This window comes from Cervus canadensis, chromosome 11 (assembly GCF_019320065.1).
Source record: "Cervus canadensis isolate Bull #8, Minnesota chromosome 11, ASM1932006v1, whole genome shotgun sequence".
NCBI lineage: Eukaryota > Metazoa > Chordata > Mammalia > Artiodactyla > Cervidae > Cervus > Cervus canadensis.
The window spans coordinates 47097477-47117127 of record NC_057396.1 but is presented as its reverse complement, the minus strand read 5'-3'; the positions used below and the strand labels follow the sequence as shown (position 1 = coordinate 47117127).

General features: G+C 46.8%; 1 protein-coding gene across 2 annotated transcripts in view; it reads left to right on the top strand.

Moving 5' to 3' along the window:
- The window catches only part of CLPB (caseinolytic mitochondrial matrix peptidase chaperone subunit B), a 152811-nt gene that overhangs the window by 116669 nt on the left and 16491 nt on the right, over window positions 1–19651 (top strand). For both annotated transcript variants that reach the window (XM_043480973.1, XM_043480974.1), the window contains 4 exons: window positions 8290–8367; window positions 9577–9632; window positions 14762–14806; window positions 15175–15336. In XM_043480973.1, the coding sequence (XP_043336908.1) occupies window positions 8290–8367; window positions 9577–9632; window positions 14762–14806; window positions 15175–15336 (341 nt within the window). The remainder of the gene's footprint in view (window positions 1–8289; window positions 8368–9576; window positions 9633–14761; window positions 14807–15174; window positions 15337–19651) is intronic.

Here is a 19651-nt window from a genome sequence, read left to right as displayed (position 1 = left end):
TCAGGTCATGACCTGACCATCAGCAGTTAAAAGGAGCCCATAGACCAGATCTGCCTCAGCAGCTGGAGGGCAGAGGCTACCTGCAGGCACACCCAGGAGCCAAGGAAAGCTTCTATGAAGACACATGTCCCCACTACTCAGGCCCAGATCTCATCAGGCTGCCCTTTTGGGTCTGAATACAGACAGCCACCCTCAGCTTGGAGGTGGCAACCCCCCACTTCTTTGTCAAGGCCATGTCTGAGGTAAAAGGAGAGGAGACCTTGGGATCTCTTGGGTTGAAGAGAGGAGGAGGAACCCATTGGAGACATCAGTGACCGAGCCGAGGCCTGAGAAGCAGGTCCACTAGAGTTTCATGTCCACTTGGGCCAGAAGTATAGCTGCCATCATAGTATTTACCCTCCACTTCTCATACAGTCGTTTCCTCACATGTTGCCCACTCCTCTGATCTCCTGTTTCTCACCAGCTTCTCAAGCCCATAAGTTGTGAGATGCCCAGAAGAAGTTAGGGGAGGGAGGAGGACATTAAAATGGGAAGAATTCAGTCAACCAGGGCTCAAATGGCAGGTGGGCCACTTATCAGCTATGCAACTCAGGCTGGTCACTCAGTTTCTTTGAGCATCAGTTTCCTCACCTTTGTACCAGGGATCCAAACTCAGGACTGTAGGACTGTAAGGCATATGCTGTTTCTAGTATGTACCAGACAGTTCTCAATAAAACCCAGTCCCCCTCCTCTAGATGTTTATTGTCCAGCGTTGGGCACTGTGCTCCATAGGTCAGGCCCACAGTTGTTTCCTTCAATACAAGACTGATCCCTAGTCCCAGCCCCAGACTGGCCTCTTCCCCTGGTCCTTCTTGTCCCTCCCTGCCGCCAGCCCGGCACAGTAGAGGGTTCCACTCCCCACCTCCTTGGGGCTGTCAGAATGTCTGCCAAGTGCCTTGTCCTACCCATAGCTCCGTCTGTCACCCACACTCTGCCTCAGATCTGAAATGCTCTGCTCCTTGTCCTGTGGTGTGTAGGGTGACCCTGCTATGCCTCCAGTGCTGCTGGGAAAGACGCAGAGGGCGTGGGGGCCTGGGCTGTGGGGTTAGTACATTCCCTTCCATTTGTAAGGGCCCACCTTGCTAGAAGCCCTGCAGCCAGGGATCACACTCACAACATTCAGAGTGTGTTCAGCTTCCAGCTCCCGTGAGCATGAGGCACTCTCTGGGTCGGAATCTGTGGCAGGGCCTTAGGACTGAAGCAGGTGCAGGACAGCGGGGCAGATCTAGAGGGCAGGCCAGGGTGCTCCCTGGGTCCTCTCAGCTAGTGTCAGATGTGTGCTGGCTGGGTGGAGCCTGGCACCCCAGAGGTAGCATGAGGGTGGGCAGCCAAAGAAGTGCCTCAGAATGAATTGATTTGATAAATGGCCATTTATTACCCTCACGAATTGGCTGAAACCAATTTCGGTCACATCAACCCCTGGTAAGTGCTGGGATATTGATTTGTGCAAAGTAATACAGTGAATTTATCAGTGTGATCCCCAGCTGCAGGGCTTCTAGCAAGGCTGGCGCACAGTTACGGCCTTACAAATGGAGGAGATGAAGCACCGACCCCACAGCCCAGGCCCCCATGGCCTCTCTGGTCTTCTCGGGTCACTGGAGCCAAAGCAGGGCCAACGTGCAGACCACAAGCCAGAGCACTGACATCGAGTGTGAGGTTCTCCTTCCAGAATCCTGAGCTGCTCTTGATCATGGGGAAGGGGAGGATGCCTATTCTAGTGGGAGCTCAGAGCCTCTGTGCCCACCATCCTCAGAAAGGCAGCCAGCTGTCTGTTCAGGTCTAGACTCTGCTCCCCTCCTCCACCCCTTCACCTCCCGTGGTCCTGTCTCAGTAAAGGCCCCACCATTCCCTGGTCTCCTGAGTAGAAGCTTAGATGTTTCCTTGGCCCTTCCTTCCCCTTACAGCCCTTCAAGTTCTATCATTCTACCTCTTAAATAGATCTCACACCTAGCCTCTCCCCTCCATTCCTAATACCACCAAGGGCCTCCAGCTCAGGACCTCAGTGTCTCCTGTCTGAACCTCGTGGTGGTCTCCTTGTTGGTCTCTCTGCCTCCTTTTCTTCCCCTATAATCACTTCCCCCTAGCTGGAGTCAGCTTTGTACAGTGTAAAAACAAAACAAAAAACGCTGTGTAAAATTCTTGAGTGACTGCCTTGGCCTGGCATTAGGGCCCACCCCTGCTGCCCTCCCCCACTTCCCCAGCTGCCCGCCTCCCCCCGACTGCACACAGTGGCTACTTCTGCCGCCCTGCACATGCTGCGTTGATCTCCCGCCTATATTTGTGGATGCTGCCCTCTCTGCTTGAAACGTCCTTTCTTCTGGCCCCTTCCCCACCCTAGCCCTGCCCGTCTCCCACCCTCGGGCTAGTTTTTATATTTCAGGAGCAATAGGCTCCTGAGGGCAGAGAGCCTGACTGAATCATTTTTGTTTTCCCAGTTCCTGGCACAGCCCTCCAATCAAGGTAGATGCTTAGTGCAGTTTGTCACATTAATTACTTTGGTTATGGCCCCTTGTCCATCTCTGTGATGTGCTCTGAGGAAAGAGGAGAAGCTGTTAAGCCTGCTTCCTAGTTGTTCACAAGCACACTAAGAATGTGAGTGTAGCAAAATCATTGTTTACAACACCCATGCTAGTCAGCCTTTGACCCTTTGAGGGGACATCCCATTCCCCAGACCTGCTCCAAGAAGCCTCTTCTGGGCAACCTGCACCCGTGGAGGCTTCCCAGTGGCTCCCTCTGACCAGAGGCCTATGCCCGAAGCCCATTGCATCTGGTCCCCATTGACTCTGAAGCCTGTGAACTCCCCAGGGAAGCTCTACCACCTTGACCGCTCTTCTAAGCCTGGGTCTGACCCCAATTCAGAACCTTAATATCACCCGTATATACACACAGTCGGTGCACCATCCTATCTCATACTCCACCTCCCTCTTTGACTAATCCAGAAATGTAATCTTCCTGAGTGCTGCAGCTAGCTTTCTGGACCCTCCCTTGGAGTCCTGTTTGTAATCTGAGAAATAGATCCAGATCATCTCTGAGTTGTAGAGAGGTAGTGATTAATTTAGAAAACTTATTGTTGTTGTTTTTTTTTTCAATTTAGAAAACTTCTTAAGTTCCACCTCCCCACTTCAGGAGTCCCTCCTGTGCCCCTGCTCTTCTTATTGTCTGGACTGCTCTGCCCTTCTGCTTGCCTGCCAGGACCTGACCATGCCTTATCCAGGAAGCTTTCCTTAACTCTCCGCCTGGTGCAGGGCCTTTCTGTGCGCTTCCCGTGGACACTTTTTTTTGTTGCACTTACCACGTAGCGTCTGTTTGTATGTCTTTCTCCCTGCAAAAATCAGAAACTACCTCTCTTTCAGGTCTGTTTCCCCAGAGTTGGCACGCAGGTATGTAAAAGGTTGTTGAACCCAAGTAAACTCAGATGAACAAAGTCTAAACACATCTTGAGGTTCTGCCTCTCCTGAGCACAGATTCTTATTTCAACCTCTTTCTGGAAGGGTGTCAGTCTTCCCTCCAGTGGTCCCTAACCCATAGGATCCCTAACCTTAACCTAACCATAGCCTGCAAGGCGCTCACACACAGTGGGTGGGCTCAACAAAAGCTATTTGCAATTTTAGTACGTTAACTCCTCGGTAGCAATAGTTTGCCTTCAGAAAGAATACTCCTGACAGACTAAAAAGAGAGCTTTTCTCTTATCATCCACCAAACCCAGGGCGCCAGAAGCAGGCACTTGCTGAGCCTATGCCCCTTGAACCTGTAAGCTTAGACAGAAGATACTAATAGACATTTAGGTGACTGAACTGTGGAATTCCTCTGAAGGATAGGTTCCCCTAGGAGGTGGCACAAGCATGGGGCAGACTGTTCCAGGTTAGAAAAAAAAAAAAATCTGCTGCATCAGTAGAACTTATCAGGAGAGATGAGTCAGGCTACCCAGACTCCCCCAAAACCTTGAGCTAGATGGAGGCAAAGGCCTGGCATGGGAGGAGAAGGCAGTTCTTTTGTTTCACTTGAGTTTTGCACACACCGGAGCTTTCCTTCTGGAATGTGCCATCATATCCTGGCTGCCTAGCCATCTCCCCCTTGTGCTTCGGCCCCAAGTCACAGTCAGAAACAAATGGCGTTTCCCACACTTTTCATAGTACTCCATACCACTTGGCACGCACAGTTTTCATAGCAGCGTTCACCCAAGAGGTGCAGACCTGTTTTTGGTTTCTTTGTAGGTGCCCCAACACTCAACACAGAGCTTTTTTGCTGAACAAATGGATAAGGCTCCCTGGAGGGAAGTTAAGAAGAGAATGGAAGCCTTCTTTACCCAAGGGTAATAGTAACCACTTGGAGCCGTAAGAGACTCTTGGATCCAGGCATCACTCTTCCCTGTAAAATGGGAGCTGAAGTATCTGTTCTTTGCCCCTTGTGATTCCAGGAAGACCAACAATTAATTCATTTAGTCAGCACATATTTTGCAAAAGTCCCTCAGGAAATAGGCCTAAGACATGCACCCACGAAATACACAATCAAATCGGGACTTACCCTCCCCCTGTTATGAGGGTGCAGACAGATGAAACCGTCCTGTTGTCCCTCTCTGAACCTAGCCTCTTCCTCTGTAACATGGAGAGATAATGCTTACTTCTCTGAAGTATTGTAAGGATGAAAGGGCTCTCTGTAAAACAGCATGCACATCTCTGTAAAAAGCTAATGGCTTGTGCCCCCACTGCTGCTATGACTACCGTTATTTTTCTTCTTCTTCTTCTTATTTTTTTTTCTTTTTGCAACTTAACAAATCACTTTCATAACCGTTAACTCATTTTAATCTTCACGAGGGGCCACCTGAGCAGGTATGGCTAGTCCCATTTTAGAGATGAAGAAACCAAGCTTCTAAAGGAGTAAGTGTTTTGCTCAAAGTCAACTAATAAGTGACAGAGCCGGGACCCCAAACTAGATCCTGTAGCTTCTGCCCTCCCACCACACCACCCCATCAATGAACATGGGGGTTACTGGGGCCAATGTGATATGGAGTAAGGGAGAAGAGTTGTTGCAGGTGAGATGTAGGATGAATGGTCGTGGTCCACATGGCCAGAAGAACCCAGCAAGGGGACCCTGTCACTGGTCCAGCGTGTGGAGAGGCTGCCGAGCCTGTTGGAGCCCCAGAGATGGGACTGGCCAGATGGGCTAAGCTTCCTGCTCAGGGGACCTTGAGACCATCTCAAGCCCAGAGAGCACTGGTCAAGAGATGGTCAGGGGCAGGGGCTCCTGAGACCACGTATGGAGTGACTGAGGCAGCCAGACTGAAAGACTGCAGAGGAGCAACTTTCCAGGTGAGGTGAGGGAATGAGGAAGTGCTGTGTGGGAAACAGCCAACTCCTCCCTCTAAACTCCTGAATCACCAGTTCAGGTTCAAGAGCTGGCCAGCATGAGGGGTAAAGCGCAGGTTCATTATTTACCTGCGTAATCTTGAGCAGGTCACCTCACGTCTTTACATGTATGATCTCATCTGTAAAATGGGAATCAAGTTACGTGCCCTGCCTGACTCGTGGGTTTGTAATCAGCCTCAAATGAAGTTATGTCTACAGAAGTTCTTTATAGGCTCTGAAGTGCTAGCAGAGAAAGTTGCTGCATTTGCTTGTCCACAGTGAGAGCACAAATATCTGTGGCCGCATCCCAAATGGACCCAGCCATGTCTCTGTCTCAGCCGCCCTGCCAACCACACACCCGGGGCCCCACCTTCTTCAGTCTTCCCTAGCTACTTCCATTTTTCATTGTCGGACACCATCTGCTTTGCCGTTTTTCTCTTCAGATATTATTAGAAATATCCAGAGTTGTAATTGTTTAATGGTTGGCATTTTGCCTGTTTCACGGGGGGCCCAGATCGAGCCCACCCCAGACTCATGCCCTGAGTCCGGCAGAATTGACCAGGGACAGCTGTGCAGTGGAGTCTGCTTGGCATTATAAAGAGCTCTCTCCCAGGTGCGTTATTAGAAAAGAAGGGGGGAAAGATGGCCCCAGGCGTAATCCAATTCCATGTTCTCCATGGTATTTTTGAACTGCTTAGCCCAGAGGCATGTAGCTCTTGGTGGGCTGGGAAGCTTCGTAAAAGAGAAGTCAAGATCAGAACCCCAGGTTCATGACACCTGGGGAACCTCTCTCCCAGGGCTCCCCATTTGAGTGATGCCTGGGTACTTTGGCCTCCCCAGATACCCCCATGAAAGCTGAATCCAGTTTATGCCCAGCTTCTTTCAAACCTAGATTCTCAACTTAGCCAACTTCTGGAAAAGTGTGACTCCTTTCAGATAACCCCCCATTCTCACCGTTACCTCAGCACACATCCTACACATATATTCACAGAAGTCTAGCCTTTGTCATTTTATAGGTATCTACCTCCCCAAACACCCTCACCCACAGGGTGTTGCTTCTGTCAGATCACTGGGGCCTCCCCTCTCGCCAGGCTGGGGCTTCTTTGTCTTCATGCCTAGCCTGTGGGTTCCCCTCATGGCCAGTCTTCGAGAGGACCAAGCCAGTCAGTTTAGAGATGATCTGAGCCTAACCCAAGGGAGAGGTTAGACTGAGTGGTTTCTCAGACTCCTCTCAGAAATCTCAGGGAGAGAATCCCGGGCAGGCAGGGTGGCTTGTCCGGTGTTCACGAGGTTGCAGTTTCTGTTTTTTCTGAGGCCAGAACTAGAAAGTATCTTAGGAAGAAGCATTAGAGATTGAGGTGAGAAAGCCCGCAGTGTGGACCTGAACTCCTGAGACAGGCATTCAAGACCTCTGTGGTCTGATCCCGCCCACAGCTACTCATGTTCATTCCTGTCCGCCCCCCACCTCTGTCATGCTGCCACCTCTGCCCCTCCAGATCCTGCCCAGTCTGATCTGTCATCAGTTCCAGTTCTTCTGAAAGCCTTCCCCGACCTCTCCAGCCACTTCTATGAAACCCAGCCACACAGATCATACCACACAGTATATAGTGTGTAGGATCTTTGCACCTCAAACTGAAGACACTTCCCTAAGACTGTCAACTCCTACTCCATTGACTTGGTTTCCAGGCCTTGTCCTCCGACATATACCTTTGCTCATCTCCCCTAAGCACTCTGAGAAGCAGACCCTATATGCTGTTCTATCTGCAGACCGACCTTGACATTGTGCAGTGCTCTCTCCCCTTCCTGCTTCTGACTGCATGTTTCCATTTATGCAACCCAAATTAATCCCACTTTTTGTAACCATATGTGACCAAAATAGAAGACAGGTTTAGCAATGCAACTCTACCATCTCCACCAGTCAGCTGGTAATCTACTAGTTATGTGACTTGGGTAGATATCTTTATCTCTTGTTTCAGATTCCTGTTCAATCTGATGGAGTTGAAAATAATATTTTCCACTCAGGGTTATCTGTATGGGTCTTGAGTAATAAAATGTTGGCGATTTTTCCATTGGGCCTAGGAGATGACATGTTTAATAAATGATTCTTCGGATGGTTCTGCCTCATTCTGCTCCTTACTCTTAGACTTGGGTGATGCTTCTGAGCCTGGTTCTCCCACCCTGTATGACATGCAGAGCCCTGGATTATATATTCCCTCCTGGAGAGGCGAGGTCAGCGCTTACTGTAGCAGAGCTGAGCCCCAAGGAACTTGGTACATGTCTGTTCCCCTCCCACACCTCTGTCCAGTGGAGGCCATGGTTTGTGGAGGTGCTATCAAGTGGCTCACCTTTCCTTGCCCTTAGCTCCACAATACCCTTGACTGGCTTCCAGAAAGTGCATTTGGCTGTATTTCCTAACAGCAGACCTTACTTCCCCCAAATGGGAAAGAGTTCACAGCTCACACCCCCGGTCCCTGAGGCCCTGCCATGGGCTTCTGCCTCTCCCATTTGCATAGGGGCAGACTCAGCCGCCAACCAGTTGTGAGTAGATGGGTTACCAGCCGAGAGCTAAGTTCCTCTCCAATTCTCCTTCACCAGCCCCCACCCCGTTCACCTCCATTCACCATCCACCAGCCTTTCGGTTTCCCTGGCAACGCTGAGTGCTCATCCTGGAAAACTTTATCCGAAATCTGCTCTGGGCAGCTTTCCAAATCCATGCTAACCTGATTAGGTGTCTCTAGGGGCCTTGCCAGCTAATCAGATTAGGCAGCACTAATGGTAGTGAGGACTTTGAGTGGGCGCAGAGCAGTAAAACATATTGTATACTTAGTGATAATTATCCTGCCTTTTGTGTCATTGATTTATCTGCCTCCCTCCCTGTCCTCCCGTCTTGTGTGTTTGGCCATAGCGATCCGGAGGAAGGAGAATGGCTGGTACGACGAAGAACACCCCCTGGTCTTCCTCTTCTTGGGATCATCTGGAATAGGTAACAGGGAGTAGATCAGCCTATGGGGAGGAGAACTGAGGAGCCCCAGCTGCTATGGGCCAGAGTCACACGACCCTCCTCTAGTTCAACTCCAGCTCCCAAAACAACTGCCTTCGAATTACAGAGCCAGCAGAGGATCATCTGTCACATTGGAACAGCTGGAATTATGCCTCTCCCTCTGGAAGCTGTGGTGCAGGGCCTGATTCACCAGGAGGGCCAGGCCATTGGGGGCCTGTTAGTCCTGGTCCAGCCACTCTGCAACCCCAGAGGCTGCCCTGTAGGAATAATTGAACCATTTCCACTGCCCACGGCACCAGCCTTATCTAGTGTAGCCGGGGCCAGAACCCTCTAGAAAGCTAAAGAAAGCCACTGGTGGTCAGCACAGTGCTAAGTGCATAGCAGAACTGGTTGCAGTAAAATGGGTTGGGGATTTTTATAGCCAGTTGGGCTGGATTATCTGAAGTGTTATCACCCTCTCACTCTCCACCTTCATAGTCCCACCATCACTGCCCTCCCATTGTCTTTATGGGGAATTACATGCATCTGTTGCTTCCTCTTCCCCCCTCAGCATCTTCATGGATGCTGCCTCTGATGTAGGGTCCCAAAGGATTACCATCACTTCACACTATACCATAGAACTTGACCCATACTAGACAGGCAGTGACTTTCAAAGACTTGACCATCAAACCAAATGGCCCTTCAGAGTCATCACTTTGGTATCGTCATCCTTTCTTTATGTTACAAAGAAAAGCTGTAAAGCCAGGGAGGGGTGGTTTCTATCCTCTCCTAACCTCTGTTTGGCCTCTGGCTCCAGGGCCTAGCTTGGATGGCAAGACCATGGATGTCCAGAGAGAGACAGTACAATGAGCCAGGAAATCAAGGTGCTTCTAGGAAAAGCAAGGTTTGTGCTGGGATTCAAAGGACAAGATGGCTCTGGATTGTATGAGTCAACTTCCCACTTTTAGATGCTACTGTAGAGAGAAAGCTTCAGTCCCCATCCACAAAAAAATCAAGATACAATGCAGGCTTTGATTCTGGTCCCATATTTACCATCAGTTTTCCCTTGGTGACTTTGAGAGTCACCCTTTCTGAGCCTCAGTGTTCCCTTCCATAACATGTATTATTTCCAGCATCCATGCATTTCTAATATTCTTTCATTCCAGGAGATAGTCATCTCGTAACCCAATACTTCTCTTTTCCTTCTACTAGGAAAAACAGAACTGGCCAAGCAGACAGCCAAATATATGCACAAAGATGCCAAAAAGGTAAGGGCTGGAATCTAGGTGCAGTTAGCAGGCCATGGAGAGTTCACCACTCCATCCCACAAGTGCCCATCCCCTTGTTCAGACTCTGGCTTTCCAACACCTGCTCAGTTTGACTTTCTAAGGCTGACAAGAAATTGTTTCACACAGAGAAAGATGTCAGAGCAGTCCTTGGAGAATACAGAAACATTTCAACTTAAAACCAGACATTTCTCTTCCTCCTAGCTTCCCAGTCTGGAGACATCGCAGGTTGCCCACGACCCTGGGTGCCCATGCCTAATTTCTGTGGAAAGCCTCCCCAGCTGAGGCATCAAGGAACTGCCCAGATTTCTGCCAGCAACAGAGTCCTGGCCAACTCCTGTCCTGCTGTGGCCCGGCTCCCCCTTCACCACCTCTCTGAGGGCCTGGCAGCCACAGAGAACAAGGTAGCTGAGGCCATGTCCTCCTGAGCTTCATCCATGGCCCCTTCTGCTGACTCTGCCAGTAGCTATGAGCTGCCTCAACCAAAGCCAGGGCAGACCCACTCGACAGGCAGGCAGGCAAGAAGCAGCGCACGGCATGCTAATACGCGCCAACCGAAATGGCATTTTTAGGACAATTCATCAGGTTGGCAGCGATTGAAACAATTAGCACTCTGGGAAGGGCCATAAACTAGTGAGACTATTAGGGAAGATGTAGTTACGGGCAGGAACCACCTGATTAGGGATGAAGAATTCTGAGTGGTTTAATTTTAATACTGTCAGAAAGGTTAATATTTAATTACAAATTATAATCTCCTTATCCAAGCTGTCTAATATGTCTTCATAAACAGTGGAAGTAGAAGGAAAGTATCTGCTGACTTGCTGATGTAGAAAGGAGAGAGGGCTTGATAAAAGATGGATGGTGCAAGCGTTTTTTCAGTTGGAGCATCTAAACGAGAGGCAGATTTCAACTTGTGCAGGGTGTCCTGAAAGCTGACGATGGCATCCTTCAGTGCATGCCTCACCTAGGAGACGGAAGTACCACCCTCTCCCCTTGGAGATAGTGGGCTGGGTGATCCAGGCTCTGGAGTCAGCCATTCCTTGGCGCAGGTTCTACAGGCCCTAGGCAGGTTGCTTTACCCCTCCAAGTTTCAACTGTTGCCTCAAAATGAAGCTAATCAGTCCTGTGTCTAAGGTTATTGTGTGCATCAAGTGAGATACTGTGAATCACAGTAAGCTCAGGCTCTAACACCCATCAAGTACCTGATCCCTTGTCTCATATTTAACCATCACTCCATCCTTTCACAGCACTCCCATCTACTGTCTTATTTGATCTTACAAGGAAAATAGCTTAAATGCCAAATTAGAGCCACTTTTCAGATGAGAAAACTGAGACCCTGCAATGTTAAGGGCCCAAAATCACCTGTTAGGGGAAGAAGTAAAACGAGAATCCAATCTGTCAGCTATTCTCTCAATACCGTTGTTATGTGTTGCAAAAGAAGACTACATTATAAATTTGTCCTTTTTGTCCTCATGTCACATAGGGAGATGAGGAGCATGAGAAGCCCAATATAATCATCCATGTATTTTATTTTTAAATCATAGTTGGTACTTTTATAAAACTCCTACCTTCACCAGCCCTGTGGATCAGTTCATTACAACATCTGTGTTTAGCACAGACATTCTCTGGCCATGTAACAGGCATGTTTGAGACGTGCCTTTGTAATCTGAGGGTTCTGAACTGTAAGCTTTCTAACCAGGATACCTGATGTTGCCAGGATCCAAGGACTTATATGTGGGGAGTGTCGTATACAGGGCCCAGTGTAAAGGAGGGCTCACTCAATGAACAAGCACTGGCCTGGGAGTCGGTGACTTGAATTCAAGCTCTGGCTTTCTGTACCTTAGTTTCCTCATTTGAAGAGAGTCACTGATACCTCCAGACTTGGCTACCTCACAAAGATTTGTTTGCACTTTTTTCTTATTTTGGCAACACCACACAGCATATGGGATATTTGTTCCCTGACCAGGAATTGATACCATGCCCCCCTGCAGTGGATACACGAAGTTTTAACCACTGGACTGCCAGAGAAATCCCTGTTTGCACACTTTTATAATTTCTTTATCAGACCTCCTATGAGCTTTTTTTTTTCTCTCTTTAACCTCCACTGTTTTTCCCAAATTGAGCAGCTTTGTTAACTTCCATTATCAGAGTTAATAATCCTTGAGAAAAAAAGCCTTAACGGCATCCTGTGATTTCATCCTGAGGTAGAGTGGTGGAGCCCTAAAGACCACAGTTAATAGCATCAGTACGATGAAGGGATCAAGAGCAGGGATCTGAGTTCAGCTGTAAACTACTCTGGAGTTGGCTGAGATCTCTGTTTACATCCATTTCCTCATCTGTAAAATGTGTTCAATAATGGTACCTATCTCACTGGATTATCATGAAGGTTAAGTGAGATAATGATGTAAAATGCTGTACACTATTCTGAGCACATTAGTAAGCAATCAATACATGTTGGATACTATTGTTATTATTGTTGCCTCACTTCTAGATAACCCTCAGCTAAGATCATGTGAAACCAAAATTATTCCAGCTAAGAAAATCAAGCCCTGAGATTTGTTCAGAGTTACTTAGCAAATCAGTAGAAGGACTTAGTAACTTGACGTAAGAGTAAGTAAGCACTGAAGTCTATACTCCCTGTTATCATAGGACAGTGACTGACCCTGGTTCTGGGCACAAAACTCAGAACCCTTAAGGTGAAGATGCCAAAAGCCCAGCTGATTGAGGGAGTGGGAAATTTGAGGCACTAGAGTATAGATGCTAAGAGCACAGACCTGGAGCCATATTGTCGGTTTGAGACCCTGGGCAAATTACTTTAATCCATGACTCAGTCTTCTCATCTATAAGGTGGGGATGGTAATAGTACTTATCTCTTAGACTTACCCTTTATAGCTTGCTTAGAACATCACCAGGCACATAGTAAGCACCCAGTGAGTGTCAGCTGTTATCAGATGCTCATCTCGTGGCTTCCAGCCCATTGCTCCATTTGGGCAGCACTCCCAGCTTCCCCATGTCTGTCTTCCTACCCTCCCTGAAGCCTGTGCCTCTCTTGGCCGAGCTGCCTGGGGCACTGTGAAGATGCTTACTGGCTAATGCTTCATGCTTGGTAGCAGTGATCACCCCCACATGGCCTTAAGAACCTCTCCGGGGTCTTTCCCACCTCTTGGGTTAGGGCCTCTCCTCAGGTGAAACAGGGAGAGGATGTAGGGCGAAGCAGCAGCAGCTCTAAAAGGGGAGGCAGCCTGGTCAAGGCCACAGACGGTGGAGAACTGGGGTGGGAAGCCGAGTGCAGGGCTTTCTGCCACCCTGTACCTCAGGTACAGGCTGACAGGACAGAGAAAACTAGAATACTTCACAGACTGAATTTCTGACCAGCAGCTGAACTAGAATATGGCCTGCATTTCAGATATAGCCATTAATACCTCCCTCTCAGGTCTTGGCACCCCCTGTTCCTCAGCTCTCAGGAGAAGTATAGTCAGTGGGTGCCAGTAGGAGAGGAGCCTGAGGAGTCTCTGGGGAACCCTTATCTGGGTTGAGAGACAGGGCACCTCTGAATGCCCTTATAACACCCTAAGTCCCTGAGTTCTTCATGAAAAGGAGTGGGCATTATGCTTGTGTTAACTCGCAAATCCCGCTCTAGACAGTGTTCTATCCCTGGGGCTAATTATGGTAGGGCCTCACCCAGGAGGCCACCTCCCTGGAAATCACCCCTAGGCCCAACCATGGAGAGAGAAGGGCTGCAAACAATGTTGTGGAGAGCTCTTAAATGACATGAAAATGTGTAAATAAATCAGATTTATTAGTTTAAAAGAAAAATAAACTAGGGTGTAGAGAAAAGGGAACTCTCCTTTGTTGGTGATGGGAATATAAATTCATGCAACCACTCTGGAAAACAGTATGGAGAGTCTTAAAAAAAAAAAAACAAAAAACTAGAGTTATATAATCCAGCAGTCCTACTCCTGGGCATATATCTGGAGATGATGGAAATTCTAATTCAAAGAGATACATGCACCCCCAATGTTCATAGCAGCACTGTTTACAATAGCCAGGACATGGTGAATGTCCATCAATGGAGGAATAAATAAAGAAGATGTAGTATGTGTGTGGGTGTGGTGTGGTGTAATGGAATATTATGAAGCCATCAAAAAGAATGAAATAATGCCATTTGCAGCAACATGGATGGACCTAGAAATTATCAAACTATATAAAGTAAGTCAGAGAAAGACAAAAATCATGTGATATCATTTACATGGGCAGCCTAAAAAGTGATACAAATGAACTTATTTACACAATAGAAATAGACTCACAGACAGGAAACAAACTTGTAGTTACCAAAGGGGAAATGGTGAGTGGATAAATTAATAGTTTGGAATTAACAGATATACACTATGTATAAAAAAGATAACAAGGACCTACTGTATAGCACAGGGAACTATATTCAATATCTTGTAATAACCTGTAATGGAAAAGAATCTGAAAAAGAATATATATGTGTGTTTGTGTGTAGGTATAACTGAATCATTTTGCGGTACCCTAGAAACTAACAGCTTTGCAAATCAACTACACTCTGAAAAATAAAAGAAAGCTAAAACAAAGGGACTTGTGCCCATGTAGACGTGCAGAGTGGAGGGCTGTCTGGTGTTTGTTGCTCCCCTCCATCTCATCATGGTCCACGCTGGTGGTGGCTGACTTTGTCTACGTCAGCCTCTCCCGTTCCAGTGCTCCTGGAGGACAGACGTAGCTCCAGTGCTCCTGGAGGACAGACGTAGCTCCAGTGCTCAGCACATACAGAACCCCCTCAGGAAATGTGTGATAAGTGGATGATGTGGCGCTCAGGCCTGGTAGAAGCCTGAAAAAAGAGACTTTCCGTGCCATTTTAAGGGCAGGGACGTGACCTGGGTTTATTAAGGTAGGGAGTGAGGGAATCATTTAGGGGATGAGTGGGCAGAAAAGGAGACAGGGAGCCAGAAAACACTGTGTCATGAGAATGGGATAGGAAATCTTGGCTTGGTGTGTGGCTTGAAAGCCTGGAAGATATTTGAGGTGCTCTCTTCCTTAGCCCTTCCTTCTGCCTTCCTGCCTTCAATGGACTCCTGCTTGTTTCCACACAGGGTTTCATCAGGCTAGACATGTCTGAGTTCCAGGAGCGGCATGAGGTGAGTGAGAGTCCTTGGTGAAGTGTGGTTTGGAGAGCCTGTCAACATGACTCTGCCTGGGTGTTTTGATGTGACTTGTCATTCAGGCCTGAGATAATTACAGCAGCCTTGGAATTTGTCCTTTTGGGACATATGTATGCAGTGTGGTCCCTGATCTGTTTTGCATAGGATTTGCTCTGAAGAATAAACACAGAAGAGATCCATCTGCTCTCCCATCACAGCAGGATTCCTTCCACCCCAAGAGATAACCTCACCTTGTTGAAACAGGCAGTCTTAACAGTATACAAAGCCAGCTTATCGTGCATGCCCCATATTGGAAACTGAAAAGGTGGAAAGGCCTTCCTAACTTAATTCTTTCCTTCCACCAGGTGGCCAAGTTCATCGGGTCCCCACCAGGCTACATTGGCCACGAGGAGGGTGGCCAGCTGACCAAGAAGCTGAAGCAGTGCCCCAATGCCGTGGTGCTCTTTGATGAGGTAGACAAAGCCCACCCAGATGTGCTCACCATCATGCTGCAGCTGTTTGATGAGGTGAGAGTCAGTATGGGCTGGGTTTGGGTGGGGGACACCTGTAGTAATGAGAGGGCTATGAGCAGGACCTGTGGACCTGGAGTCAATAGTTCGTCAAGTTCCTGCTTCCTCATGTGTACATTCAGTCAGTTAGCAGATGTGGCTTCACCCCTTCTCTGGACCAGGGCCCAGACTGGGCACTCCAGGAAAAACAAGCACGGCCCAAAAGTTGAAATGTCGTGGCTGCCCAGGGTCCTTTTTAAAGAGACAGAATGGGGCAGAAGTGCCAGGAGAGAGTGAGACCTGAATTTTAGTTAGTTCCAGCTCTGCTCCATCTCTAGGAACCTTATGTGAAAAACAGGGAGGCTGGATCCAGTAAGCTCCAAGAACCTTTCTGACTCAGACGGCTCCTGCTCCTTCCTTCCGTCATCTTCACCAGTTCTTTAAAATGTTAGTAATGTGCTGTCTGTGACCATGGCAGTGATGATGGAATGGTGGTGCCCTGGCTTATGGAGCACGCTTCTCCTGAACAGCTCCTGGCTCATCACAGTCTCCCTCTCAACTGACCAAGTGAGCTCTAGATGAGAACAGCTTCCTTTTATTCAGCACAGTCTATATAGTAGGCTTGTGCTAAAGACTTTACAGACATTATTGCTAATGATCACAATAGCCAGGCAAGGTAGAAACCTTTTTTAACAGATGTAGAAACAAGAGGTTGTAAATGACTTGCCCAAGGCGACAGAGCTACTGTACAGGGGAGCCAGAAGTGGTCTCAAGATACATCTGGTCCCAGAGCCCAGGTCTCCCCTCTGTACCTCTCCTTATCTTGAGCAGGGGAGGGAGAGCTTACTGTCAGGGGAGGGACTGACATCCACCTGTTCCAGGTGAGGCCTCCCTTCTGCTCCCATGCAGAAGGTGTATTAGCCAGCACACGGGCAGACCGAGTCCAGCCCGCCTTTCCACTCAGCCCCATCCAGCCCTGGGAAAATGGAAAGGGGTTTGCTTCCCAAAACGTCACAGGTGCACGGATGAGATACAGGAATGGATACCCCTGGACCAAACAGCACACCAGGTGCCAAGCCAGCCAGTGACAGATCCAAATGTCCCCACAGCTGCCCACTCACTGCTTTCCTCTCTGAGCCCAGCATCCTTGGCTGCCCCAGTTTTATTGCCCTCTTCCTAGGCTCTTATCTGCTCCCTCTCCTGAGAACTCCTACTGAGGAATGAAGGCCAGTCCTTCAAAGGTCACATATTCTGTTTCCCGCACCTTTGCTCTGAGACTCGCCCCACTCCATTCTAGACTGTTAATGGGATTCAGGTACACAGCTTATGGACCAGACCCAAACCTGCCCTCTGGGAGCTCCCTGCCTATCAGGTAGAAAGGAGATGTGATAAAGTTGACATTTTTGTACTTTAAGTGCAAGGCACTGTTTTATCAACTCATTTAATCTTCCCAATAACCATATGAAGATAGTCATTATTACTGCCTTAGTGTGACAAATGTAGGAACTGAGATAAAGTGAGATAACTGATTCATCCATGGTCACACAGTTGGGAAGAGGAAATCGAGGGTTTGAACCCAGGCACTCTAGTTCTAGAGCCCACAGCTTATTTTTATTTTATTTTATTTTTTTATTTTTTCCTTTATTTTTATTAGTTGGAGGCTAATTACTTCACAGCATTGCAGTGGGTTTTGTCATACATTGACATGAATCAGCCATGGAGTTACATGTATTCCCCATCCAAATCCCCCCTCCCACCTCCCTCTCCACCCGATTCCTCTGGGTCTTCCCAGTGCACCAGGCCCGAGCACTTGTCTCATGCATCCCACCTGGGCTGGTGATCTGTTTCACTATAGATAAATATATCAATTGCTGTTCTTTTGAAACATCCCACCCTCACTTTCTCCCACAGAGTTCAAAAGTCTGTTCTGTATTTCTGTGTCTCTTTTTCTGTTTTGCATATAGGGTTATCATTACCATCTTTCTAAATTCCATATATATGTGTTAGTATACTGTAATGTTCTTTATCTTTCTGGCTTACTTCACTCTGTATAATGGGCTCCAGTTTCATCCATCCCATTAGAACTGATTCAAATGAATTCTTTTTAATGGCTGAGTAATATTCCATGGTGTATATGTACCACAGCTTCCTTATCCATTCATCTGCTGATGGGCATCTAGGTTGCTTCCATGTCCTGGCTATTATAAACAGTGCTGCGATGAACATTGGGGTGCACGTGTCTCTTTCAGATCTGGTTTCCTCAGTGTGTATGCCCAGAAGTGGGATTGCTGGGTCATATGGCAGTTCTATTTCCAGTTTTTTAAGAAATCTCCACACTGTTCTCCATAGCGGCTGTACTAGTTTGCATTCCCACCAACAGTGTAAGAGGGTTCCCTTTTCTCCACACCCTCTCCAGCATTTTATTGCTTGTAGACTTTTGGATAGCAGCCATCCTGACTGGTGTGTAATGGTACCTCATTGTGGTTTGATTTGCATTTCTCTGATAATGAGTGATGTTGAGCATCTTTTCATGTGTTTGTTAGCCATCTGTATGTCTTCTTTGGAGAAATTTCTGTTTAGTTCTTTGGCCCATTTTTTGATTGGGTCATTTATTTTTCTGGAATTGAGCTGCAGGAGTTGCTTGTATATTTTGAGATTAATCCTTTGTCTGTTTTCCTTCATTTGCTATTATTTCTCACCATTCTTGGAGGGCTGTCTTTCAAACCTTGCTATAGTTTCTTTGTGTGCAAAAGCTTTTTAAGTTTCATTAGGTCCCATTTGTTTATTTTTTGCTTTTATTTCCAATATCCTGGGGTGGGTCATAGAGGATCCTGCTGTAATTTAGTCAGAGAGTGTTTTGCCTATGTTCTCCTCTAGGAGTTTTTATAGTTTCTGGTCTTACATTTAGATCTTTAATCCATTTTGAGTTTATTTTTGTGTATGGTGTTAGAAAGTGTTCTAGTTTCATTCTTTTACAAGTGGTTGACCAGTTTTCCCAGCACCACTTGTTAAAGAGGTTGTCTTTTTTCCATTGTATATCCTTGCCTCCTTTGTCAAAGATAAGGTGTCCATAGGTTCGTGATTTATCTCTGGGCTTTCTATTCTGTTCCATTGATCTATATTTCTGTGTTTGTGCCAAAGTACCATACTGTCTTGATGACTTTGGCTTTGTAGTAGAGTCTGAAGTCAGGCAGGTTAATTCCTCCAGTTCCATTCTTCTTTTTCAAGATTACTTTGGCTATTCGAGGTTTTTTGTTTTTCCGTACAAATTGTGAAATTCTTTGGTCTAGTTCTGTGAAAAATACCGTTGGTAGCTTGATAGGGATTGCATTGAATCTATAGATTGCTTTGGGTAGAATAGCCATTTTGACAATATTGATTCTTCCAATCCATGAACACGGTATGTTTCTCCATCTGTTTGTGTCTCCTTTGATTTCTTTCATCCAGTGTTATTAATAGTTTTCTATGTTATATAGAGGTCTTTTGTTTCTTTTAGGTAGATATACTCCTAAGTATTGTTATTCTTTTGTTGCAATGGTGAATGGTATTGTTTCTTTAATTTCTCTTTCTGTTTTTTCATTGTTAGTGTATAGGAATGCAAGGGATTTCTGTGTGTTAATTTTATATCCTGCAACTTTACTATAGTCATTGATTAGCTCTAGTAATTTTCTGGTAGAGTCTTTAGGGTTTTCTATGTAGAGGATCATGTCATCTGCAAACAGTGAGAGTTTCACTTCTTCTTTTTCTATCTGGATTCCTTTTACTTCTTTTTCTGCTCTGATTGCTGTGGACAGAACTTCCAAAACTATGTTGAATAGTAGTGGTGAGGAGTGGGCACTCCTTGTCTTGTTCCGATTCAGGGAAACTGCTTTCAATTTTTTCAACTCATTAGGGTGAATGCTTGCTGTGGTTTGTCATATATATGCTTTATATTCATGTTGAGGTATGTTCCTGTCTATGCCTGCTTTCTGGAGAGTTTTTAATCATAATGAGTGTTGAATTTTGTCAAATGGCCTTTCTCTGCATCTATTGAGATAATCATATGGTTTTTATCTTTCAATTTGTTAATGTGGTATATTACATTGATTGATTTGCAGATATTAAAGAATCCTTGCATTCCTGGGATAAAGCCCACTTGGTCATGGTGTATGATTTTTTTGATATGTTGTTGGATTCTGTTTGCTAGAATTTTGTTAAGGATTTTTGCATCTATGTTCATCAGTGATATTGGCCTGTAGTTTTCTTTTTTTGTGGCATCTCTGTCTGGTTTTGGAATTAGGGTGATGTTGGCCTCATAAAATGAGTTTGGAAGTTTACCTTCTTCTGCAATTTT